The following is a 27,303-nucleotide window of genomic DNA, read 5'->3' as shown; positions in this document are numbered from 1 at the left end:
TGAATAGGATCTTTAAATACTCTATTCAGATGAGGCCAACTACAATCAGGGTAGGCTTTTATCCATTGAACCAGAGTTCTAGTAAGGCAGAAGAAATCCAGACACAGCCAGCCAGAGAAAGTCACAAGAGGAGACCAAAGATACAGGTCACCCTGTGATGGGGGTAGAAATGTAAGCCAAGGAACCCCAAGGATTGTGACAAAAATGCTCTAGACTCTGGGAGAAAGTATGGCCTGTCTCTAGCCACTGAAACCATGAGACAATAAATTCCCATTTTTTAAGCTAACCCAGTGGGTGGTGTTTATCACAACAACCCTGGAAAACTATGACAGTCTTCTTGGAAGTAGTTTGTGTTATGGCACCTCCTAAGTAGACAACTTACATTTTTGTTCTCACTAGATTGGTTTATCAATAGCATTGTTGATCTCTTTAGTCCTATTTGACAGTTGCAGTACCATTAAATAATGCTGTTCAAAACGAATAGCCAAAGTCTTAATAAATTTCCATATATTAATGGTACAACATGCTTTTCCTCTTGCAAAGAATCCCACTCTCTACATGGACTTTTGCTCTGCCCTCTGCAGAACTGTAGAACTCAGGCAAAACCTGGATGTCAAAAGACAAGGAAAGTATGCAGAGGGGCTGTGCCTCCCTAATTGGGGAAACCACTCTTACCATTTCTTTTTTAAATCATTAAGTGTAGGGGGCTGCCTTTCACCATTTGTTTACTGGACCCAGAGATGAATATGTTTGAAAAGAGGCATCACAATTAGTAATTGCCATTAAAGATTTAATCACAGGAAGTTTTTAAGTTGACCATTATAATCAAGGTCCATTTATTTCCTACTAATTAAAAATATGAGCTTGAGATGGTTTCTGAGAAGTCATCTGGCTCATTTACCCCACAGCAGACTCTATACTACACACTATAGATATTTCCTTAGTGTAGACACACAGTATCCAATGGGAGATAAGTGCATATGGGTGTTATTTGAGTGTAATCCTTTAGCATCGGCAATAGTTCCCTTGCATCCACTCTTGACCACTCCCTCCAGTCTATGCTCTTCATATTATAAATAGATTGAAAAGCAAACCTAATCATGTTACTTCCCCCTTACAACCTTCAAAAGCTGCATATTATTCTTCGGAAAAATGGCAAAATCTTTATCCTGGTCTATAAGGCCCTAATTGATCTGACCCTGCCTGCCTCTCCAGTTTTGTCTGAAACCTCTCCCTCCTCTTCTGTGAACTAACCATAGAAACCTTGCAGTTCCTTGAATGCACTACTCTCTCCTACATGAAAGCCTGTTCACTACTGTTCCCCCAGCTTGGGATGCTCCTCTTCTGCCCCCTTTCACCTGGTTTACTATAATTCCTCCTCTAGATCTCAGCTAAAGAAGGTCTATCGCCCCCCCAACCCTACACTACAAACTAGGTCAGCCTATCCTCACCTCATTATATACTCAGGCTACATACCTCAGAGCTATCCATAGCTGCACTTACCACAATTTTAAGATTATGCCTTGTACTTGAGATTATTTGATTATTTAATATGTGCTTCTCTTACTAGATTTTAAATTCCATGAGGGTAGGGACAAACTACTGAATCTTCATTGTATCTCCCTGGCACTTGGTAGGTGATGAATAAATCTTCATTGAACAAATGGATGAGTGAATGAAAGGGCCAAGAATCTATATGTGTAAAGATAAAATATTCATGGGTTTGTGCAGTCTGGCTGTAGCAATGCATGTATACACACTGTAGATATACAGGCAGGTTTATAGTGTTTAAAATGTGTTCTCTAGGAAGGTAAAGGACAGGAGGAAACATGACTAGTTTATGAAGAATTAATACCGTATTATTTATCTATTCATCCCACCATCATCTTTTTGTATTCTTTCAGATGTCACAAGATGGAGAAATTTATTTTTTATTTGAGCAGGTGGCACTATAATATCCCTTAGGGAGAGAACAAAAGGACTAATACTATATGATTGCATTTCTATGAACCAAATACATTGTGTAAATACTGTATGATTTAAAAAAAATGTATAGGTATCCAGTACATTCAATTGAGAAATGTATGCTTTTATTCAACTGTGCTTTCTTTTTAGTTTTTAATTGTTTATATTTTTCAATTATTAAAAGTACAAAATACAGTTAAAAAAAAAGATGAGTCCTCCTACCACCCATCTTCCCCTACTCCACCAAGCAATGACAGAGTAATACAGTGTAGGGATATGGCTTTCTGATTATCCAATCTGTTGCAGAGATGAAGCTTAGAGAAAATCAGAGAAAAACATGACTAGCTCAGCTCTTACTGAGCTCTCTTGAATACCAATTGTCGCAACTTGGTTAATATGAACTATATGACAGATATTTTTAAATGGAGGCCACTAAGAAGTAGCTGATACAGCAAATTGTATGCTTTTGACTTTCATATCTATGTTGTAGATATAAGGCAACAAAAGTGACATTTTATTGTAACTAATAACACATTCAATTTATATTCTTACCTTGATGGAAGACAGTTCCACTTCTGCATGAAACAGAAAGAATAACTTAATTATTGACATCCTGACAAAAAGTGATGCTGGAGATTAAACTACAGGGACTGGCTGAGAGTACAGAGACACTGGTTTTAGGCTCATATTCATCTGCTACGAAAAGCAAGCTACCTATACTACAGAAACATGGAATAACCCATATATTATGCACAAGACAAATATTGAAGCAAGCTTTATTAAACCAAATTTTCAGCAGTTATTTAGATAATTAGTCTTGGATATTGCAGGCAATCCAGTTGAAATATATAATATGTTTTTCCCCTATGACTAAAGAATTTATTGATGGGAGCTTACAAACTGGAGGAAACGTTCTTGTCCAGGGAAAGACAGGGATCTCCAGGACTACTGTCTTTGTTATTGAATACATTATGGAAACAGCTGGAATGAAGTACAGAGAGGCATATGTCCAGGTTCAAGAAAGAAGGTCTTGTATTAGTCCTAACACTGGGTTCATCCACCAACTTTAGGAATATAAAGCCATCTACCTACAAGAATTAACAACACAGATGATGCCACAACAACAGATAGAAAGGTCCATTCTGGTACCACAGGCAGTTTGGAGAGAACACATGAAGAAGATGATTTTGTAAACATGCAAGTGGCAACTCCACAGAATGGATGACTGAAGAGCAACATTATAGAAGATGGGAATTTTTATTTGGGAAGGATAAAATACTAGAGAAAATAATAATGTTAAATGGTAGAGCACAACTAGTTTCAATTATATGTTGCTTTCAGACTTGTTTCTCTGCAACTTAAGCAACATTTTAAGAAGATGTTGGGAAGCAGACTTGGCCCAGTGGTTAGGGTGTCCATCTACCACATGGGAGGTCCGCGGTTCAAACCCTGGGCCTCCTTGACCCGTGTGGAGCTGGCCCATGTGCAGTGCTGATGTGCACAAGGAGTGCCATGCCACGCAGGGCTGTCCCCGCATAGGGGAGCCCCATGCGCAAGGAGTGTGCCCCGTAAGGAGAGCAGCCCAGCGCGAAGGAAAGTACAGCCTGGCCAGGAATGGTGCTGCACACACGGAGAGCTGACACAACAAGATGACGCAACAAAAAGAAACATAGATTTCCGTGCCACTGACAGCAACAGAAGCTGACAAAGAAGACGCAGCAAATAGACACAGAAAACAGACAACCGGGGTGGGGTGGGGGGAGAGAGGAAAGAGAAATAAATAAATAAATAAATCTTAAAAAAAAAAAAGATGTTGGACTTCTGCAATAGATGGCACTGATGGTTTTACTTTTTTTTTTTTTTTTACAGTTTTGTTATAAACCAAGAATTTTGGACTTGCAAAGAGGTATTGCAATAACACACTTTTCATATGTGAAATTTATTTATACAATATAAAGTTACTACTTTAAACAAAACGCAACTTAGGGATTTGTTTCTAAAACTTGGGTAATTTATAACAAAATAAATTATTAAAATTTGCTAAAAATTCATTTCGTATTTTATATATTAAAATTGAAAAATAATTTCACAGTTCAATTTTATGATGGAACGTCTACAGAAACATTAACAAATGTAGGAATCTGTCACATTTCTCCTTTTTTTCAGTATAACCTCATACCTTAGTTGTCCTTTTATTTTTTAAGCTCTTCTTGATTCTTCATTAATAGTCTTAAATCATTTAATTAGACAACTTTCCTTACTTTAACATGATTCAGTTATTGCTACTTTTCCTGTTATCTTCCTAATTTGTTTATTCTACTAAAAAAAGTTTAATAAAAAAACACATGCACTATTCTTCTTGTGTTCTGAATAAATATGTAATTGGATGCAATCATTTCATTAATATACACATGGCCCTGTAATGGGAATACAGGGGACCAGATGGCCAGAAGAGGACTGAGATGAAATAAGATGGGTGTTTGCAGTTTAGCTACTGAGTATTAATCTGGGTGGATTATACTAAGTACTTACAGAACCACATGAACACATTTTCAGAATGAAATTCTGGGTTTATGTCCAGAGGCACCATTCCCAGCCCTGCTTTACTGGGGCCCTGCAAGGCTGTTGTGCCTAAGGAGTTGTTCCTATGTATTAATGCACTAATGCACAAACTTGACTGCATACTGGAATTAACTGAAGAGTTTAGAAAATATTCCAGAGTGTGGGTCTCACCCCCAGAAATGCTGATTTAATTGATCTGGGGTCTAGCCGAGGCATTGGGAGCTTTCAAAACTCCCCAGGTGATTCTAAGATGCACTAAAATTTAAGAACCATTGCATTAAGGTAATTCCTGTATTTCCACAAGTAGGGGCACTTTATAGATCAATAAAAGAAGCAAGTGCCTGTCTGGTGTGATTTGGGAGGACTCAGAACATCCTTTGCCCCCAAATCTCTATTCTCTGCAGTGGTTGGAAAATTACCTAGAAAATTTCATTTCTTTGAATGAAGGCTTTGCAACTTAAATGAGGATAATTCCTCTGAGAAGGATAATGCATTATGTGCTATCAGTTATTATCTCCCTGGTATGCATTTGTTTATTGTATTGCTTTCCTTTATAGTAGTGAAATGAGGGGCTGGAAGTGGGTGAAGCACAGTGGTAGGGAGGCTTAAAGGGCAATGGGATATGGATTCAAAGTGATCAAGGGCAGTCTCTAGTCAAGGTAGAATGAGGTGATACTAAACAGAGAAATTTGGTGCAAGGGTTCTGAAGGTCAGAGAAGACTGTGAACCAGACCAAATGGGCAAGAAGCAATCTGTGCTCTTGACAAACCCTTGGCCATCTTTCAAAATACTGCCACAAGGGAGCTGAACATGTGGTGAGTGATAAGAGAGGAAGCCCCTTTGAATCCTCAGCCTAGCTTCAGACTTTGATGTTGGTGCCCAAGAGTGACAGGAAGGCAAGTAGTTTGTCAAAACTGGAAAAGCACAAAATTCTCTAGGTTGAGTAATATCTGAGTCCCTAGGTCCTAGCAAAAACAGGAATTGGCTGAATTTTAGGTCAAGAAACCTCCATATATGATTAGGAAAATCCATATATAATTAGGAAAGCAAGGAAGGACCTTGAAAATAAGCCCCAAATCTTTGAGAAGACTCCTGTTGTGACAAACACCAGTTCCAATAACTATCTTAGCTATGGATATGAAACACAGGGATGAAACTGGAGGATGCTCCAACTCTTAGCAGCATACGCTGATGTGGAATTAGTGCAGGAAAGCACAAGGAGGGAAATAACATATATCCTTCCTGCTTAACAAGTCCACCAAGGTCCGGTCCTACCCAAGTGCATGTCCCCCTTTACATTTTCTCATCTCTTTTATACACACCTGGAAACACACAGCAGGAACCTCACCTATAACCTGCAAAACATGGCTGGAACTCTGGCTGGAGAGGGACAATGAGAGTGCGTGACAGTGAGAGTGGGGTGTTGGACCCAAGGCAAGCTTTCTTCCTTACTGTAGCTGAATGACTTTTGAATAGAATAGAGTTGATGTAAAAGAAATCTCTTTGTGCAGACTTAATAACTCCCCCTGGGAAGCTCCCCATGTGAATGGGAATCACGACTTGGCATAAAAGTGAAAGATTACACGTCAGCAGGGCTGATTTGATTCTTAATGGAGTGTTAATTTATTTGCTGTGATTTCACATATTTACTTTGACTGCAATGTCATATTACGTTAATTTCCAAGATATTACTACACTAGGTATCTTCTCTAATACAGAATAGGTAGGGAATTGGGAATTTGTGCATGTGATTTTTAAAAAAGAGACACATACCCTTTTACTCAAAGAACTAACAGGCAGAAGATTTTAGATTTCCCCACCATTTGGATACATAGTCTCTTGGGATTAAGTTATGATTTGGCATTTGGGTCCATAAGCCCTAGAAAAGTTTTGAAGCATGACATGCTCTGGGGAGTCCTAGGCTCAGCAGCATTCCCTGGGTTAGTTTAGCGGCTGCAGGGTTCACAGTGAGTGAGAGCAGTGTGGAATTGAGAGCTGGGACTAACAAGTAGGTTAGCAAGGAGACTTTCTGCTGAGGGGTTCAGGCTGTCACAAGTGTGCACGGACATTCATTTGGCCATGGGAACCCTTTTCTCCTCTCAGGCTTGAATTTTACCCATGGTCATGGAGATCCAGGACCCACCTCTACACAGCTCTCCCAGGTGAAGGGGAATAGAGAACCAGAGTAGCTACTCTCCTCCTTCAACAAAACTTTGTTTTCCACAGTGTCCTCGACACCATGATATATATGTGCCTTCTGCTCCCCAAGGATTCACGCTCCAGTAGAGGGGGGTCAGTAGATTAACTTTTATTCTTACACCTTAAATAAAGTTCCTCTGAGGTTTCATATACCAAATATTTGAAGCTGCAGAAGTGACAGTTTCATCTAGCAATTTCTGTTTGAGAAAAGAATAAAACATAGGAGGATAAAGGCAAATCCAGATACACTCAGGTTGTAAATTGAACCATTTTAGTAATTCTAGATTCTTACCCTGTATTAGAACATTCAACCATGCTCTTTGCCATGTGCCTTTTTAAGTTTTCCAACAAGAGGTAGAGACTATTTCCCTGCTCCATTAAGGTAAATTAATGTTTGGTAAAGTATGGACTTGCTAGGCCAACAATCCAGGTATTATTTTCCTTTTGATGCTTGCAGTTGGCTATGTCCCTATGATCCAAACCAACTTAATTTCCTTTCTAGTCCTCAAAGAGAACATGCTCCATCCCTTTAAATTATTTTGCTCTCTTTAATACAACTTTTTTCATAGCTGTTTCCTTAGCTACATGTACAACTTTAGGAAAGCAACTTAATCCCTTTGAGACTGTTTTATTATCTATGAAACAAGGGGATGGGACTCTCCAACCTCTAGGATCCCTTCCTACTCTAACAACCATGTATATAAAAGGTCTCAAACTTTGACTTATCAGAGTTCATGGGAAGAATTTATTAAGTAAACTTAGACCTTACTCCCTTTGATTTTAATTTAGCATCTGTATTTTTAATGAGCATTCCCAGATGGTCGTATACACACCAAAGCTTATTCTATGAGTATTCCATGAGAGTCTCATTGTTTTTAATACAAAACCATTACTTTAATAAGTAGAATGGGTTTTAAATTAGAGGTAAAAGGAAAGAATTTCCAAATTGACTTAGGTGGGAATATTCAATCATAGGGGAATTGAGACTGTCAGAATCTAGTTGGGTAAGATAACATGCTGAGGAAACTCAGAGATGCTCAGTTCTACACAGAACATTTTCATATTTAATGCAGCACTAGGAAGGTAAAGTATTAATTGAAAGTCGAGTTGATTAGGTTTTAAAAAGGAAGTACAACCTAATAAGTGTAAAACAACTTATAAATTATTTTTAAAAATAGTTAATTGCTTTCAATTAACTTTTGTGGTGGTGAGAATAAAGTTTTTAGAAAAAAATAAGTTACTTCATCTAATAGAAAAGTCTTTCAAGGATAGGTTCTATGTATTAGTTATTGCTATATATTTGTATGTCTATATTGTGCACACATATGTGTTCCTATATTGAACCTATATAACATACTAAAGTATGTTTCAAAATAATAATAACCTACTTATTAACAATTCCATCATAGCTTAGCGTTTGGAGATTCCATTGTGAGAACTTTTAATTTGTATTTCCTGTAATCCATATCCTCAGAATTGCCATCTTTAAGGGTTCAGGAAATTATCGTATGTAGAATTTAATGATTTTGAGCTGTGCAGCCCATTTGGGGACATTTAAACATATTAACCAGACTTCCTTGGGCCTTTCTCACCCATTCACTCTTTGTGTGAGATCCTTTACTCCGAAAGTGTCTCCGAGAGATAGAGGGACTAGCAGGAGCCAGGCCTTAAGGGAGCAGGAGAGAAGCCTGGGGAAAACATAACAAGTTTGAGTGTGGGGATCACCATTTGAAAGCCATTTGGATAATAGGATATCCACCAATCTCCACTCTTGCACCTCCTCCCTGCCCAACAGGAGACTAAAGAAAGCCTGGTTATCCTTAGTGTATCTTACACCCTATACCTTCCCCATTTTTAGTTGATTCTTTTACTCCTTTGCAAGCTGCTTCCTTGGGATAAAGGTATCAATTGCCCCTAGGAAAAGTTCACTGACCCCTTTCACCCTGAAATTTGGTTCATGTCTTTAAACTTCGTTTTTTGCAGAAGTGCACTGTAAGAGGAGTCAACACCCATCCCCTAAACCTTTCTTTCAGGTCTCTGGGCCACCAGCTCCTCAGTCACCTCCTTTTTTCTGGAACTCAAAGCTCAGCATGGTGTGGCTTACATAATACACATAGGAGCTATGATCCTTGTGGGTAATTAAAGCTGCCCTTTTAAGATCAGTTATCAAGCTTTCGCATTTATTTTAAAGGGTGACAACTACTTACCCATTGTGTTTTTTAGTACATTTATATGAAACTCTCCCAACTACTGTGTCTCCTCATACTAACCCCTAAGCTAATTAGCAGCCTGGTGTGATTATTTCAATTTTCCAACGGACCAATTAAGCAGTTCCTCTAGACAGAACTGACAACAAAATGTAAATTTAAAAACATAAACAAGGAACTGCTGCTTGAGGAGAGAAAGCCAAGGCCTGATAAGGAAAGTGGAGTGAAGTAAGACTGGAGAGCGGTTTTATTTCCTCCAGCAGAATACCGGGCCTCCTGACCTTCAGAGCAGACCACAGTTTACCTGAGAATTAAAGCCACCGCCACACCACTTGCTCACCGCCAGGCACCTGTTAAGTACGCGCTTATACGCAGAACATAACCTTTGAGGCAGCTTCACACCTACATTTATGCTTTAGCTTAAATGCACACTCACCAAGCCTTCCTCGCCCCAGCATCCGATCCTCAGACTCACGGAGCCGCAGCTCCACTTTCAGTCAAAGTAGTCCTCTCTAAGAGAGGGTTAAAAAGTGCCCTACTTGTCAACCCTGCTCTCCTATCCCTACCCAGCATCTCCATTCAGCGAGGGAATTTCAGTTCTGTTTCCCCGAAGGAAATAAGCGAAAGGTGAGGGGTGTACCAGAGAAGATAAACTACCTACTCACGCCCCTCCCCACTCATCGATGCGTCTGCTCCTGGCCCCCCCTTCTCCTGCCTTGGGCTGCAGTCAGGTGAGGTTACCTGGACGCCCCGAGAAGCCCCAAAGGCAGTTGTGGTCGTCCTTCTCGAAGTCGTCCCGTTCCCTGCCGGACCCCCAGGACTCTTGTCCCCTCTCCGCCCGCGCGCGTCCCCTGCCCCTCCGGCCCGGACGCGCAGCTACAGCCGCACGGCGCGCTCTGCTCTCCTCCGCCGACCTGGCGTGACGCAGGCGGAGACTACTTAAGGGCGGATTAGAAGCTGCGGCCACGGATTCCCGAGCCCGGCAGCACGCTCTGCGCGCTCCGCCCCGGCTTCGCAGAAGGCAGCGCGGGAGTGCCCGGTGCCCACTGAAGTGCCAGGCGTGGGTGCTGGTCCTCGGACCCTCCTCCCGGCCTTCATCCCCCGGGGGGGAGCAGCTCCCAGAAACCTCCCTCGGGCGGGTGAGAGCTGGCGGACCAGTTGCCACTCCCGCCCCGCCCCTCGCCTGGGCATCCGCAGGATCGAGACCTGCCCCCGGACGGCGCCGGAGGTTCGTGACTGCTCTCCGGACCGCGCCAGCTGCCCGCGTCAGTCGGGACGAGCTTGGATTTCTTTCCCCATTTCCCTCGTTTAAGTACAATAAAAGGGAGAAGGGATTGCCGGTTAAATTTTTTAAAAATTTGTTTGCTTCTTTAATTGGGGGGCAATTCGACCCCAGTCGGGAGGTGCGGCCCGGGGAGGGGCCAGAAGCGGGAACGTGCCCGGTGCTGCCCAGTCTTTGTCTGCTGCCTCCGGATGCACAGCGATGGGGGAATGGACCATCTTGGAGAGGCTGCTGGAAGCCGCCGTGCAGCAGCATTCCACTATGATCGGGAGGTGAGTTTGCTGAGCGGGCGGTTAGGTAAGGGCGCTGACTCTGGGGGGAAGTCCGTTCTCATGTCCCTGATCGAGCCCCACAACCCCCAGTCCGTCCTCTGCCCCTTCCCTATATTCCTTGTTCCATGCCCATGTGTTTCCGGGGTCGAAGGATCATCCGACGCCCAGAGATGTCCTCTCCTCCAGCTCTTCCTTACCAGCTCCTCATCCCTTCCCTATGAAGCACCACTGGGGGTTCCCTCCTTCCCTATCAGAACGGGGTTTGTTGACTCAGTGTTGGTCCTCCACGCTCTAGAGTCAGTGACCATTTCCATATGTTTCTTTAGTGGAATCTACAAAGAAGGTAGGTTGTATTTGGACAGAGAAGGACAAATGGGGAGATGAATTTGCTCTTTGGAGCAGCTGTATCTTTTCCCAACAAATGTTTAAGTTAAACTGATTTAGCCATGAAAATTTAGTGTCAGAAATGCACACACCCAATTAACATATGTATGTGTGTCCGTGTGTATGATCATAGACATTTGTTTTAAAGCATTAAGTTTAATATTCATATTGAGAATAAGCTAAATAACCTGTAAAGTAGTTATATACATACACTATATAAAACATGCATTTTCTGTACAGCTGTTTTGTGTGGACAAGAGTGAAGATGTGTTTTGTGCCTCTGTACATTCCAAATATACAGATGAAATCTGTTTCAAATACACCACGCCCAATGTATGGACATGTTTACACATGGGATCCTTGTAATATAAAGTGTTCTCAGTCCACCAGCACTCGGAAAGGGGGAGAAACAAAAGGGTTTTCCATTTCTATTTCAGTACCACGCATGGGTGGACAGCTCCCCAGTCAAAGGACCCAGGAAACACCAGAACAGAGAAGGGAGGAGCAGGGGTTTCCTAAGCCAGTGATTCAGTCCATGAGACTCTCTCTCCCTCCCTCTTCCCCTGCTCAGGATCCTGTTGACTGTGGTGGTGATCTTCCGGATCCTCATTGTGGCCATTGTGGGGGAGACGGTGTACGATGATGAGCAGACCATGTTTGTGTGCAACACCCTGCAGCCAGGCTGTAACCAGGCATGCTATGATCGCGCCTTTCCTATCTCCCACATACGTTACTGGGTCTTCCAGATCATTATGGTGTGTACCCCCAGTCTCTGCTTCATAACCTACTCTGTGCACCAGTCTGCCAAGCAGCGAGAACGCCGCTACTCTACTGTCTTCTTAGCCCTGGATAGAGACCCTCCTGAATCCATGGGGGGTCCAGGAGGAACTGGGGGTGGGGGCAGTGGTGGGGGCAAACGAGAAGACAAGAAGTTGCAAAATGCCATTGTTAATGGGGTGCTGCAGAACACAGAGAACACCAGCAAGGAGACAGAGCCAGATTGTCTAGAGGTTAAGGAGCTGGCCCCACACCCATCAGGAATGCGCACTGCAGCACGATCCAAGCTCCGAAGGCAGGAAGGCATCTCCCGCCTCTATATTATCCAAGTGGTGTTCCGAAATGCCCTGGAGATTGGGTTTCTGGTGGGTCAATACTTTCTGTATGGTTTCAGTGTCCCAGGGTTGTACGAGTGTGACCGCTACCCTTGCATCAAGGAGGTGGAATGTTATGTGTCCCGGCCTACTGAGAAGACGGTCTTTCTAGTGTTCATGTTTGCTGTGAGTGGCATCTGTGTTGTGCTCAACCTGGCTGAACTCAACCACTTGGGATGGCGCAAGATCAAGTTGGCTGTGCGAGGTGCCCAGGCCAAGAGGAAGTCAGTCTATGAGATCCGTAACAAGGACCTGCCCCGGGTCAGTGTTCCCAATTTTGGCAGGACTCAGTCCAGTGACTCTGCCTATGTGTGAAGGTGTCAATTTTGAAAAAGACAGGGGGATGGAAGTAACCCCCAGACAGATGACTGCTCAAGGGTGACTGGATCTGCCCTCATTTATATGACTTTCATAATTAAGATGTAGGATTAGGCTGGTAAACATCTTGCATCATTGGGAGAGGAGAGAACGTAGAACCATTGACAAATAGCACACCATCGACTCCACAGAGACAATTGGGTAGAGTGATAAGATGGATGATCTGGACTTCTTTGTCCCCTTTACTTTATGGCCAGCCCAATACTTATAACGATGGATTTGTGCCGCTTCTGAGTAGGACTTGCTATGCTGAGCTTGTATCCTGCAAATGGTGTGCACCAAATACTTTATTGGTACAAGATTTGTGACCTCTCTCAACACATCCCTTCATCCTGGGCTGTAGGGCAGACATCCTTGAGGCATTCTTTTATGTACCTCCCCCATCAGCATGACCCTCCTCCTCAAACCAGGATAGCATGCCAGCTTTTTTTCTGCATCTAGCCTTACAGTAGACCTAATATGGTTTATCTGCAAGCTAGAGGGAATTACATGGGGTGCTTTTTGGGGAGTGGCCATGGCAGAGGTTTGCATTACAGACCATATCTCACTGGTCCTTAGTCATTATTGAAAACTTAGGAATGTCTCAGTATTTCCAGTTTTCTAAATCAAACTGCACTGGTGCTGTTTATTAGGGGAGGGGAAGGGGTGGGAGGGAGGGAATTACAATATGCAATGGCAACACTTCTGTGGAATGGTTGTTGCACTGTTAGGCATGAGGTTATGAGCTTTGGGATATTTCTGCCTTTCAGCATGTGGAATTTGGATAGCATTAAAAAGATTTTTTAAATATTGAGGGTATCTACCCAAGTCACAGAGTTTCCAACTGTTATATCTCACTCATTTTCTTACATAGTTGCATTGCGCAATACAGCTGCACTTCATTTTGCCATGGTGAAAATGTACCTGTCTGCTCACACCAGAGACCTTAATTAGCTCATGTCAGTCCTGATTTATTATTTCATCGGTTATTTTTGAAACACATGCACACACAATCACTGGTTTAAAAAACCTGGAAGTAAAACTGTAGGCTAACATGTCTTTATGGATGCTTATTTGAAACACATACCAAAGGTTCAAAAAACCTATTGCTTTGGACTGTGAATATGTTTCCTTCTCTCTGCTCCTATTAATTTAAGTGCCATACTGTACCTTCCACAACCTCTGTGTATTTAGTTAAAACATTGGCCAAGAGTAATATTTGGATAATGTGTTTTTATGATGCCCTCTCTGTTTCCTTTGCTTTATCATTATGATTTTCGATTTAGATTTGGACATGGTATGACACACGACTGAGGATTTATTTAAAATAAAGTTCATGCCTTTTTGTAAAATGGGAAGAGTCTGCATTTCTCTATTTTGATTTGAGTTCTATTTATTTAAATACATGTTTAAAAATATTGTGACCAGTAGAATATTAAGGGCAAGAAGTGTGCAATGGATGAAAAGTATTTGAAAGTTGATCAATAAAATCCAATCAGCCACTAACAGATGAGGAGAGGCTGGTATTTTTTTGAAGGTTTCAAAAGGGGTGGCAAGGTATTTAAATAATCATATTAACCAACTTCATCCAATTTTAGCGCACATTTTCTCTTCTTATTTAAGGATGTTTCTTGTAATACAAATGTCAATAATTCCGCTCATTCCAGGAACAGAATTTTTTCCCTTGCACACTTTTCCTGTCATGGATTGTCACATGTCATGGGGGAATTCTGTGATCTCTATGATATCTTTAAAGTCTGATGTTTTAAATTACGCTAACCCAATAGTCAAACAGAACCCTCTAGGTTAGCATGGCCCAATAGAACTTTCTATGATTATGGAAATGTTCTACTTTCTGTGCCATCCAATATACTAAGTGACTAGTCACATGTTACTGTTGAGCTCTTAAAATGTGACTAGTACCTCTGAGAAACTGAATTTCTAATTTTGTTTCATTTTAATTAATTTAAATTTAAATATCCATGTGTGCTTTTTAAACTACTGTATTGTACAGGGCAATTCTACACTTTCAATCAATCATTTCTTATTGGGTCCTTTCAAAAGGGACTGATTCTTTGCTTATATATCATAAGACATTACCTTTTAGCCACAACATTTTATTATCATTTTATGGCATTTTCTGCCTATGTGTAGTCCCATTTCAGTAGTCTAATATTCTTCAGTTCTTTAATTTTACTCATTTTCTAGTTCCACTGAGCATTGGTTTGAATAATGTGAAGCAACCAAGGAGTTTCCTGGATGGTTATTTTTCAAACACACTTGTTCCACCCTTTAACAGTGGCAGAGCAAATGCCAGTTTTAGAATGAAAATATGTTTATTTCAATCTATAGGTTTCCATATGTAATATAAAGAGGCAGTGGAACTTGATTATCCTTGAGAAAAGAAACAGATCCTCCTCTGTTTTGTGTTTGGTAAGCTAAAAATATTTTTTAAGACACCTCCCAGAGATAGAGGAAGAGTGTTGCTTGAGAGCTCTTAGCATATGCTTGGGTGTGAAAGAAATAGGAATCTGAGTGGAAAACAAGGGCTGTGTATTTATGCTTTGATGTAGGACTAGAAATACGGTAGTGTTTCCTCGTGGAAATGCATCCCATTTCAGTGAGGATGATCAGTTTCAATTCTTTGATATTTCCAAACACCCACAAATGACAGGATCTTTAATTCATTTGTCAATAATGGAGAAGGGAAAATACCTTCCTCTTGGCATACAGAATCATCTGTCAGAATGACTGATGCATGTCAGATTTTGATTCTTTGGCTTTCTACCTAATAAAAGAAATATACTGATGATTTGATAGTTCACATAAGTATATAAAGGATGTGACCTTAATATATACTTGTGAGAGGATAGCACCAGTGTATTCTCTTAAATTTAAGAGCACTCTGGTGAACTGCAGGCCTTTTAGGGTGTGTGTATGGGTGTGTGTGTATGTTGGTGGAGTAGTGGAAAACAGTGAATGCCAAGCAATTGTCCTGCACTGGCTAGATTCAGACAAACCTTTGATGTGGATAATAGGTGTTAAGAGAGGTCACAGAGCTGAAGGGAGGACACCTAGCTCAGCTGATCTGGCTGGATAGAGAAATGATGTGGCCAGGGAGCCATCTGCTTAGATGACCTGGAACTTGTGAATCCAAGTCACTGGGTGTGTGCATTTTAACAAGTTCACTGGCGATGCTTCCACACAGCAAAATTGGAGAACAGGTGAATTACAGTATTTGGTGATCCTCAAATGCATTCTCCAGTTATAGTGGTTCTCAGCTCTTGCTGTAGATTTCATCAGTTAATATTAAAACATTATATACTAATACCTTGACCCCACCCCAGACCACCTAAAGTAGAATGTCTGATGCTATAGCATAGCCAGTGTCTGTGCCGGCAGCTGTGGCAAGTGGAGTTGTAGGGAATGGACCTTCTCCCTGACTGCCATTTCGGAAGACTAGGGTTGTTTTCTAAAATGTGTTTACTTAACTTGACATTCAGGACCCATCACCTATAAGTATACACCAACTCCTCAACTTCTATCACATTTTCTTGAAAAGTCCAATCTCCAAAATATCAAGTAGTAGAAAATCATGCAGTTCAACTCAGTGGTTGAATTGACCACCAGTGGTATGCAAGGCCCCAGACTAGGTGTCGCAGGAAATAGACAGAAACGATGCGGTCCCTACCCTCATAGGGTCTACAGGTGACCTGAGGGGAGAAGACAACAACTTCATAAGGCAGAATGTGATCTGCAACGTAGTTAAGGCTCAGAGTGTTCTGATTCTGAGGAGGGAGACATCACATCTGCTGTGTATCTGTGTGTGTTGGAGGGGGAGGGGCAGTACAAAAGAAATCTCACCAACAAGTTGCTGTTGAGATGGATCTCTTGGGAAAAGAGAAGGGAGATAGGGACCAATCTAAACATTCACCTCTGGCAGAAAAGACTGGGGTATATTTGGAGAACTGGGGGAATTTTATTTTGCCTGAGGTTCACAGACAGAATTAGTAAGAGGTGAGTTTGGAAAGTAAGTCAGGGCCTTGATCTGCATCAGGCAAAAGAAGCAGCCGTGAGTTGGGGAGACTATGGAAAGAGCCTTTCAACAAAGCTCTCTGCACTACTCCAATCACTGCCAGGTCCCCAGACATTCTCCTCATGTTCCCTTTCTGACCATGCAGAGGCTCCTTGGCCCATCTCAGGATCAGCTTTGATTTGAAAAACACGTTGCAATCTCCACAGGGTATGGTTGGAGAACTGCTAGCATGGCCCCATTAACATTAGTGGGAGTTAGTCTGCTAAATCCTAGACACTGAGCAGAATCCTCATGTATATTCACCACAATAACCTTTTTTCTGTAAATTGACACTATATTTCAGAATTATTTAGAACTGATTAAGCTTTGTAGCATCTCCCTCCCCTAAAAGAATTGAAGTCGTATGTACTGAAATGTCTGTATTTGTGGGAAATCCTAGCCAGTAGGAACATATGGGCACCTAAATATAGAATTGGTGAGTTGTGATACCTCTGAGACTTTAATCTGGAGAGTTTTATCTATTGTACCTATCTCCAGTTTGGGGCAAAGCTTTTAGCAAATGATTGTTTTCTCCAAAGAACTTTCTTTTTCAAAATTTTTAAATTTTTCTCCCTCCATACATTTCTTTCCCCAAAGACAACAAAAGAAAGAAAAATCCCTGAAGAGTTTTTTATCTGAAATCTGAGTGGTTTAAATATTCCCTTCATGATCTCAATAACATTGCAGGTCCTTTGTTTTATGTGAATTACCTCATTCAGCCCTCAAAACAGTCCTGTGAGGAGAAAGTCAATTATTATTACACCCACGTTTTTTCACATGAGGAAATAAAAATGAATAGATGTTAAATCAGCTTGCCTAGGCCAAACAATTAGTGTTCAGCCATGTCTGGATTCAGACCCTGGCAGTGTGATGTGGAAGCCACGTTTTAACCACTTCATGATTCATGACACTGCTGTCAAGCAAGCTCTGGTAGATGAGGTCTCAGCAAACCTGGCATATCAGTTTGCTTTTCTGCTTTCAGTACATCCTTCATTGGGACATTAATTCTAGCTTCTGACCTCCTTACCAAAGGTCCTTTTCTTGTGTGGCTCTTTATAGCACAACCTATAAATTTCTCATAAGTGGTGCCAGGTTGTAGTCAACTTTGCATTTGTAGTTCTTGACACACAGCAAGGATTTATAAGTGTTTATTGATTGAATAAGTAAATGAAAATATAGAATCAGAGAACCTTGAGGTGAATGGAAAAGGTCATTCCATTCATTCTTTCCTTTTATATGTAAGAAAATGGAGATCCAGAGAGTAAGTATGAATAAAGAGTTCCAGGTCAGATGGGAGTTAAGGTTGGTGGGTTTAGGAGAATGGACTTCTGAAGTTATCAGGAAAGGATGGCTTGGCCTGGGCTGTACAAAGATCATTAGCAGTGGCTGGCAAAGTCAAAATCCCCTGACTCCTAGTCCAGATCTTCCCAACCATGGTTTGTGAGACTCATGCACAATGTGCAAGATGAGGAAATCTCTTCTTGGTTAAGCATGTGGCCTAAAGAACTCTGCTGCACCGTATTCCTGGGCTTACTCCAGACTAGAGGATTAACTCTAGTCTGACCTATGACCTCAGTCCCAAGTTTTATGTATGTCTGAGGCTGTGTGTCTCTCTCTGGGAGCAGCTTGGACCCTTCTTACCAACCCCTCTTTGCTGTTTCTTTGAAAACTCTTGACTAACATGATGGACAGACTCTTTTTTCTCTCTTGCAGGAGTCCATGCATACCCTATGCTGCATGCTCATTAGTCAGCATTTCCCAGTGCTGTTTAGAAGCTTTTGTCCTCCTTCATTTTTTCCAGCATGATGCTCTGCTTAAAAGAAGGTGCTCTGGGAAGTGGATGTGGCTCAAGTGCTTAAGCTCCTGGCTACCACCTGGGAGGTCCCTGGTTCAGTTCCCAGTGCCTCCTAAAGAAGATAGCAAGCTGATACAATGGGCAGGTGTGGCAAGCTACACAACAAGAGACACAGAAAGAAAAACATAATGTCAGACACAACAAAGCAGGGAACAGAGGTAGCTCAAGTGATTGGGCACCTCCCTTCCACATTGGAGGTCCTGAATTTGGCTCCTGGTGCCTCCTAAAGAAGCAAGGAAGATGCACAGACACAGCAAGTGCAAACAATGAGGGGGTGGAGAGAAATAATAAAAATAAAATAAATCTTTAAAAAAAAAGAAGGTACTCACCAACTTGACTCATTTTTTTCAGCACACATGTAATGTATATAGGACTTGTGTGTGCTCAGCTATGAATAAGGCACTGAAAGTACAGAAAACACATAAGAGAAAACCAAAAGAAGCAGCTTGGAACAGGTCCTTCTTTACAGGGAAAAGAGGCATAGGTAAGAGATTCTAATAACGGATGAAAAAGAGCATGCTCAATAGAGCTCTAGAGTCTTCTTCAAGAGAAGCAAGAAGATGATATACAACTGACATCATAAAGGCAAACCTTTTCTTTTTTAAAAAAATAAGAATATAACCTCACTTGATGCTGTAGACCAAGGATAACATGATAACATGGACTTCAGGGATATTCTTTCTCCCTCTCCAGAAACTAAAGTCAAACTACAACATCATCTACTACTTTTTTTTTTCAGTAATGCAGGCATTCAATATTAGTAACAAGTATGATGGCAAGAGTAAGCACTTGAATAGACGTTTTTCTCACTTTTTTCCCAAGTATTAGCTTATTTGGTCTTTGCAACTTCTGTCTAAAGAATGGACAAAGTAGACAGAATGGGATGTACTTATGAACTCAGAACCTCACTTTTGATGAATTGACCAAAACCACAGTTAATTTTGACATAACTGGTACTAAACCCAATTCTGTGACTTATAGTCAGGACACTTTCAACTCTAGATGGCTTCTTGATTCATCAAATATTAAGCTTTAGATTGTCAAGGGAGAAACCTAGAAGTGTGAAGAGGGAAATGTATGCATTCTCAAAAAGTGGTTTCTGGGAATGAATGTGGCTCAAGCAATGGGGTGTCTGCCTCCCACATGGGAGGCCACAGGTTCAGTTCTCAGTGCCTCTTAAAGAAGGCAAGCAGACAACGAGCAGACACAATGAGTAGTGATAATGAGCAGACACAAGAAGAAAACCATGAGTAAACAGAATGAGCAGAGACAATGAGCAGACAACAAGCAGACAGATAAGGGAGCCATCTCAATGGGGAGAGGGAGTGGTTTCCTATACTTATAAAAAGGGTGTAAGAAAATGTCTTGAAAAACCCAGTCTTTAGGGAAAGATTTTGGTCTTGGTCTCTTGGGACCTGTGATATTTTTCAGTGCAGTTACAGCAGAATGTTTTTACCTAGACTACAAACCAAATGGAAGCTGAAATAAAAATTCTGGAGACTCAGCCAGGCTTGACATGTGATCCTTTCCTTAGCTAATTTCCATGATCCAAGAAATAAGAGAGGAAATAAAGAACATCACTTTTCCTTTTAAAAAATAACATTTGTATTTTTTTCCCTAATTACAAAGGGAAAAGCAAAACAAAAAAACTGTCATTCAGAGAAAACCATTGTTAACATGTTTTGTCTGTTCTTTGGTGTATTCCTTTGCAGAACTCTTATTAGTTAGAGAAGATAGGTAGAGATAAATAGATTGATATGCATAGAACCATAGATTTAAGTTTTCCAGAGAGCACCACAGTGTACATATTGTTTTGTAGCCTTTTTATCCACTTAGAGATAGATGGTTAAGTTTCTCCATGTCAACAAATACCCTACAACGTGTCTTTAAAAAAATTTTTTTTAAAAAGGTACAAGGGATTGAACCCAAGACCTTGTACGTGGGAAGCCACTGAACTACATCTGTTGCCCAATGAGAGCTGGTTTTTTCATTTGCTTGTTTTGTTTGTTTTTAGGACGTACCAGGGATTGAACCTGGGAACTCATATATGGGAAGCAGGCACTCAATCACTTAAGCTATATTTGCTCCCTACAGCATGTTTTTGATTAATGGATAAATGTTCTATGACATGGTGGTACCACAATGTATTTGAGCCATTTCCTATTTTTGGATATCTGGCTTGTTTCCAGTTTTCACTCTTATACACAATAGTGGAGTGTACATCTTTGCACATTTACCAGATTGCTTACTTAGGATAGATGAATTAATAAGTGGGCACTTCTGAAAATTTTTTATACCTTGTGCTAAATCACTCTTCAAAAGGTCCATATGAGAATTTTATTAGTTAATGAGAATGTTCAAGAAGCATGTAATTTCTGAGATTCTGGCATAAGTAATTTATAAGACAGGAAGACTCAGAAAGTCTCCTAAAATTTGCTTTTTTGGGGAAGGACAGAAGGACAAGCATTTTCTTAGGTTCATTTCGTCTTTCATTGAAAACACTCAGTGTGCATGCGTGTTTGTGTGTATGTGTACAATGTGAGCTATTTTTTCAAATACAAGGTGTCCTCACAGAGACTCTGAATAGCTGTGGCTCATGAGTTTAATGAAATCTTGGCCCAAGGGTTGAGAACGAACACGATGCACAACCAAGTCAGTGGTAGGACCCTGGAATACTCATAAAATGATGGCCAAGTAGTGAGTAGTTAAAAAATAGGCATGCTTAAATTCTGGAGGCCTGCTCATACACTGGTCATGAACTTGGCAAAAGGAATCACATCACTGGAACCACACTGAGTGATCCAAACCCAGCTGGTGAATCACAGAGAAGAGGTGAAGTCCTAACCAACGGTCACAGAGGTGGTCCTCCACCACAGCCACAGAAGTTTTACATGCTTCTTGTCAGTCCCATGCCTAGGCTAGAATCAAAAGGCAAGTGGCTGAGATGGAAACTTCATAAAGCAACAGATATAAAAACGTGCACAGGTGTCTTTCCTACACCACGTCTGTAAAACGTCTGAGGTATAAAACCAGGCTAGAAAGACTACATAAGACAGTCAGTCCTTATTAGAAGGAACAAAAATTTCCAAAGGAAACCTTTTTCTATCAAATTACTTTGAAATTTATTTAGGCAAAGGTACATTTGATAAAAATAGCAGTTTCCTTCTCTGTGTCTGGGTGCTAATGAGCAAGGCAGGCATTTATTCCTCACTCTGATATATTTGCTCTCCTTACCACACCTTTCTCTGGCACTCCTGGGGTCCCAGGGTGTTGAAATGAGGGTGGCTGGTACTTAAAAAGACTTTCCCAGGTGAGAAAATACAATGATGTCATGATTTCTTTTTTAAGGAGCAAGGGGAGAGGGGAGATGTGTGGTGGGTAGAAAAAAACAATGTTTTAAGAAAATTGGAAGGCAAACTATAACTTCATGTCTCTACATATTTTTGGGGAATAGATCTCTGTACTGGGCTATCTAGCATGTGCTTGGGGATGCTCTGGAGTCATAGGCATTGAATGAGGGAAAACAGGAGAATGAGAGGCAGTTGGAGGGTGGTTACAGGGCTTTAGGGTCAAAATGACCTATAAAACTATTAATAGTAGTGTCACATGATTAAATTTTGATGCTCTCATTTGCAAATATTTACTAAGCCTCAACTATGGGTCGGTCACTGAGTTGTGCCTCAACTCACTTTACAGCTGTGTGATCTGGCCAGCTACATAGACTTGCTAAACTTGTTTCTAGATCTGTTAAATGGGGGTAATACAAACACCCATCTCATTGGGTAATTATAAATTTTTAATTTGGTTTATGTTCATAAAAAGCTTTTCACAGTGCCTGATACATAGTATGTGCTCAATAAATGTTATTGATTTATTATAATAATGAGTATTACTATTAATGAGACTCTAGGTGATTGTCAAGCCCTTTATAGTATCTAACAAGATGCTCTCACCAGTGTTCTCAAATGATCCTCCCACAACAACCTTATTAGATGGATAGGTTAGAAAAGAATCCTATTGTACAGATGAGAAAATAAGGGTTAGAGAAGCTTATTCTTCAATATCAAGTAGCCAAGCACAGAACCACAGTGGAAATGATGCCTGCTCTAAACCTAAATCTTAGTTTCTAGAATGTTCTGCTGCTTCTAATACTGGACCCTTTAGAGTTTGCAAAGCTATTTCAGATTGTGCTCTTTAAATAGTATTTGAAAAATATTATTGTTGTTATTATCCATGCCTCTGATCTTGGCTTTTGGTGAGGAGAAGGGGGAGCTGACAAGTTTTATTTGTGGACTTTTGGAGCACTACTAATGGACACATTTATTTTATTAATAGATAGGAGGCACTTATAGACAGTGTTTGGCATATAGCATGTCCTCAGGGACTCATGTATCACTTAATGAAAACCAAATGGCTTATATTTATTGAGTGCTTATTAAGAGCTTTTATATGCAATAATGCATTTGGTAACCATACCAACCCCTGAAGTCCTTTTAGAGAAAAGAAACCTGAGCGTCAGAGATTACAGGGTACTAAGTATGGTATGAACTCATTTTTACCTATATATATTTGCATGTAGGAAAATCTGGATGGAATATACCTACCTGAGTGGTAGGTTTTGGGAAAATTTAATTTATTTGTATTTCTAACAGCTTTCTTGAGATATAATTCACATAGCATACAATTCATTCTTTTAAAATGTACAGTTCAATGGTTTTTAGTGCAGTCACTGAGTTGTACAACTATCACCACAATTTTAGAATTCTTGTTCATGATCTTCAAAAAAAACCTTTTTGGTTTGGGGAGCAGATGGGATTCTTGTGGTTGAGCATCTGCTTCCCACATGGGAGGTCCTGGGTTCAGTTCCTGGTGCCTCCTAAAAATGAAAAGAAAACAGAACAAAAAAAGAAGCAGTGTACCCACCAAGCAGTTATTCTCCATTTCTCCTTCCTCCTAGGCCCTTGGCAAACATGAATCTACTTTCTGTCTCTGTAGATCTCCCTATTTTGGACATTTCATATAAATGGAATCCCACAATATGTGGCCTTTTGTGTCTAGCTTCTTTCACTTAGCAAACTGTTTTCAAGGTTCATCCACATTGTAGCTTGTATCAGTACTTCATTCCCTTTTGTGGGTGAATAATATTCCACTGTATGTATATACCACATTTCATTTATCCTTTCATCTGCTGGTGGGCATTTAAGTTGTTTCCACTTTGGGGACTATTATGAATATGGCTGCTCTGAACATTTGTGGACAAATCTCTGTGATAACTTATGTTTTCATTTCACTTGTGAAGATACCTAGGAGTGGATGGCTGAGTCATATGGTAAAGTGTATGTTTAACTTGACAATAAACTGCCGAAGTGTTTTCCAAAGTGGCTGTACCATTTTGCCTTCCCATTAGCAGTATAAGAGAATTCTAGTTGTTCCACATCCTCGCCAACACTTGCTATGGTCAGTCTTGTTAGTTTTAGCCATTCTGATAAAAACGTAATGGTGTCTAGTAGTTTAATTTGTAGTTACCTGCTGTATTTACCTGTCCATACTCTGAACCCCACACTCTGCTACTGTAGCCTATATTGGACACAGGATGAGGAAGAGACTGTGTCAACCTTTGAGGGTCTCACAATCAGTGGGTGGGAGCCTCAGTTAATGCATTATTAGCCTTTGTTTCAAAGTCTGCCTTCACAGATCCCTCAGGTTCAACAGGAAAGAGTAGGTGGGAAATCAGGCAAAGAAAGTAAATGTGTTTGGGTGGGGGTTGGGTAGCTGGATGGTGACAATGCAGAGAGCTTATGCAGGTAGGCTACCTTTGTTTGTTTTGTTTGCTTGTTTGTTTGTTTTTTAGCACACTGGTATCTCCCTGCTGCTAGTTATTTACTTACTTTGACTAGCCTTCCCCATTTATGGTAACCAGTCGAGATTTCTCAGAAACACTCCATAACTGAATCTGCCTCCACTGAGAATCATGACAATTCTAAATATTCCAAGTCTCTGTCATCTCAGTCCAGGGCATTGAACTTCATAGCAAACTCAAACGTGGGCCCCATAAAGTCATCAGAGGGCATTATATGGCTCTTTTATAAACACCCATGTTATGACTCCTTGGTCGTCTGAGATGAGGACTCCATCTCTGTTCATCAAGGAGGCCAGCATCATGTATATGATCTCACTGACACAGTATTTTTAAGAGAGTTACTTGGTCACTCAAATCAAGGTTTACAAAGCCAGGAATCTTTTCTTAAGAGAATGTGATCTCTTGTACAGCTTCCACCTACCAAAACTGACACCCCTGGAACATGTGGATGGCCACCTCTTTGCTCTGCTCCTGCAGTGTCGTGATGTAATTCAACTTGATCTTGTCTTCTCCCATCATTAAGAATTCCTGTCACCAATAACAATGAGTGATTCATCTGTTGTCTTTCCTGTCAAGATCTCTCCCCTGCTTTGCTTTGGTCAGCAGGAAGGATTTTATGTATGAGTCCTACAAATGTTTTGCAAGGACCAGGAGATCAGCAGACTCTGGATTCAGCTGGTCTATATCACTGAAGATCTATGCCAACAGCTTCTCCTTCTTGGTCTGTTGTATCTGCCCAAACCTACTCACATTAGATGACATCCCACAGCAAGGCATTTCTGAAATCAACAGTACTGACATTTATTTCTACCTTTTTTTGGTGGCTCCGACAGCTAAATTCCTTCCCATTATAAATAAGCTTCAATCTGATTGTCCTCTGGAAGAAACCCTTGCATGCTTCACCAGTACAAACTCCATAGTGGAATCCGGAAGCTTTATCGCTTCAATTGCCCAGGATTCAATTGCCCTGAGGGAGTTGGAAGGCTCTTTTTGAGTCTTACTGTAGAGCCGAGTCTTAACAGAATAATAAGGTAGGGATGTAAGCTCAATTTTGATTGCACTTCTGTGCTCTTGAAGCTTCAGGTAATAAAATCAGCAACTATGGGGTCAGCTCTTGTGAAAGGAATGCCTTTATAGTGTGGAGTACAAATGCTGGAGAAATCAGCAGTGATGAAGGACTTGATGTCAAAGGAGTGGGAGTGGTTATCCATTACAGAAAGATCTGCAGAGTTGGTTTCAAAATTGGTTAGCCAAAATGGCATCTCTTTGTCAACCATAGTAATTCCATTAAAGGATGAACCTCGCTTGAGAAATGTCCTTCTTGATGTGAACCTGTGGTTTAAAATTGGCTTCTTTAGAATCAGCAGGGGCGCCATGGTGCCTGGTGTCCCCACAGTAGCCGAGAATGTCCCAGGCGATGGCTCCGGCTCGGGCTTGGGATCAGGCTTCCAGTGATCTGCGCCTGGCCTGCCTGATGAGGCTCCAGACAGGGCGGGTCTGAATTTAATTTTAGTATGCATTTTATACAAATATAATATATTTAATTTATAATATTTAAATATGATATAACTATAATATATAGTATATGTAAAATATGTTTAACTTAAAATTCTTACAATAATTTATACTTACTGCATTTGGTGGAAAGTATGGAGTTTAACACTGTCTGAGCCTCTGTCACTAAACCCAGCTTTGAAAACCGTTCATTCATGAAAATCTTCTCATACAGTGGGTTCAAACAAACTATAATAGCTAGCCCAGTCTACTGTATGCCATGCTCTGTGCTAGTCACTTTGTTTTTGTTATAGCTAATGCATTCTTCTTAAGATGAAGGTAAGTTCAGGCCCAGCTGGCAAGTGGAAGATCAGAAGCTAAGTGCTGACCTGCCCAAGGCCACAAAGAGAGTCATGCCTGTCTGGTGGCAAAGCCTTGCAACAACTTTGTTGCCCCCAGAAACTTAAAATAGGCTTAAGGGAGCAGGAGGAGGTGGAAGCCCCGTGGTAAGAGCTCTAGTCACTGACAGTTAAAGAGGGAGAAGACTTTTAGTTGAATTTTACCCTCCACCAACAATCTTAGAAGTTCTATATTTTTGTGTGTGGAGTTGGGTAAGTGTGGAGTACATGCCTAAGAGGCAGTGGATGGCTGTGAAGAGAGAATCTAAATTGTGATAGGCCAGGTAAGGTTGCAAGATGATTGGAAGAAAATATTTGTAAGGCATATCCCACAAATACATGAGAAATTCCATAATGTGTCTGCATTTGTCAAATTTGGCTCCAAATAATTGTGGTATGTGCCAGTTTCTCATAGGTATTTCCTTCCTTTTTTTTTTTTTTTTTTAATTTTCACTCAATGATGCATATTGTTTCCATCTTGTCTCTCTCCAGAGAGGAAAAAACAAACAACCCTTTGTAAGTTCTTTCATTCTAAAGATGAAACTTTTTTCTCATTACTCCTTTTAAAAGAAAAAAAGCCATAAGAAAAGATTAATGCTTGACTCAGAGGAATAAATTGCTGATGATGGTTCCCTTTGAGAGAGTCCATTCCATCTTCCAGCACCTAGGATTGCTTGAAATCTGCCACCTTGTAGCTAAGGCACCTTTCAAATCATTAGTTTTTTCTCTCTGCTTTCCATCTACTCAGAATCATGGACAGAGTTCACTGCTTAAGATAGAGTTAATGGCCACAGGCTTTTCTATGGAGAAAATTGTTACTGCTGTGACGCCTGACACAATGTACCCAGTGGGGTAGAAAGAATCTTGAAGTTCAAGGGTTTTGAATTGGAAAAGGTAGGGGCATTGAAAAATGTGCTGGAATGTTAGAGGAAGTATGTACTAGGTTCAACAGTTCTCTCTCTTTGCTAGGAATAAAGATTTCGTTTTGAAAGTATTGAAATAACTAATAAAACTCAAATAAGAGCATTATTTACCCACACAAACAGGCAATGATAATTGTACCATGTGGAAAAATGGTAAATTTGTTCATTCAGATCAAATTGATAGCAAATAACCACAAATTCCATATGTTGCTTTTTCTCTTTTGGTTGCTAGGCACAAGGAATTCATGGAGCACTTGCTAAATATGTTTGACACATTTTAGCATGTGAATTATAAATATTGGTGGATTCTTTTCAGGCA

At 40.7% G+C, this 27,303-nt stretch overlaps 1 protein-coding gene and 2 pseudogenes across 1 annotated transcript; 2 read left to right on the top strand and 1 right to left on the bottom strand.

Moving 5' to 3' along the window:
• Positions 1 to 2,612: 2,612 nt before the first annotated feature.
• LOC101447083 (serine/threonine/tyrosine-interacting protein pseudogene) lies at positions 2,613 to 3,190 on the top strand (annotated as a pseudogene).
• Positions 3,191 to 9,898: 6,708 nt separating this feature from the next.
• GJD2 (gap junction protein delta 2) lies at positions 9,899 to 13,731 on the top strand. The gene is made up of 2 exons (XM_004455360.3): positions 9,899 to 10,487; positions 11,443 to 13,731. The coding sequence occupies exons 1-2, from the start codon at positions 10,417 to 10,419 to the stop codon at positions 12,335 to 12,337; spliced, it is 966 nt and encodes a 321-aa protein (XP_004455417.1). The 5' UTR covers positions 9,899 to 10,416; the 3' UTR covers positions 12,338 to 13,731.
• Positions 13,732 to 24,216: 10,485 nt separating this feature from the next.
• LOC101446639 (peroxisome proliferator-activated receptor gamma pseudogene) lies at positions 24,217 to 25,446 on the bottom strand (annotated as a pseudogene).
• Positions 25,447 to 27,303: the final 1,857 nt, after the last annotated feature.

Source organism: Dasypus novemcinctus, chromosome 3 (genome assembly GCF_030445035.2).
Source record: "Dasypus novemcinctus isolate mDasNov1 chromosome 3, mDasNov1.1.hap2, whole genome shotgun sequence".
Classification (NCBI taxonomy): domain Eukaryota; kingdom Metazoa; phylum Chordata; class Mammalia; order Cingulata; family Dasypodidae; genus Dasypus; species Dasypus novemcinctus.
This window is presented reverse-complemented; position numbering and strand designations above follow the sequence as displayed.

Excerpts from the sequence above, each read along its gene's own strand:
- GJD2 (XM_004455360.3), top strand. The coding sequence starts at position 10,417 with ATGGGGGAATGGACCATCTTGGAGAGGCTGCTGGAAGCCGCCGTGCAG. Across the intron at positions 10,488-11,442 it reads CATTCCACTATGATCGGGAG|GATCCTGTTGACTGTGGTGG; the intron begins GTGAGTTTGCTG and ends TCCCCTGCTCAG.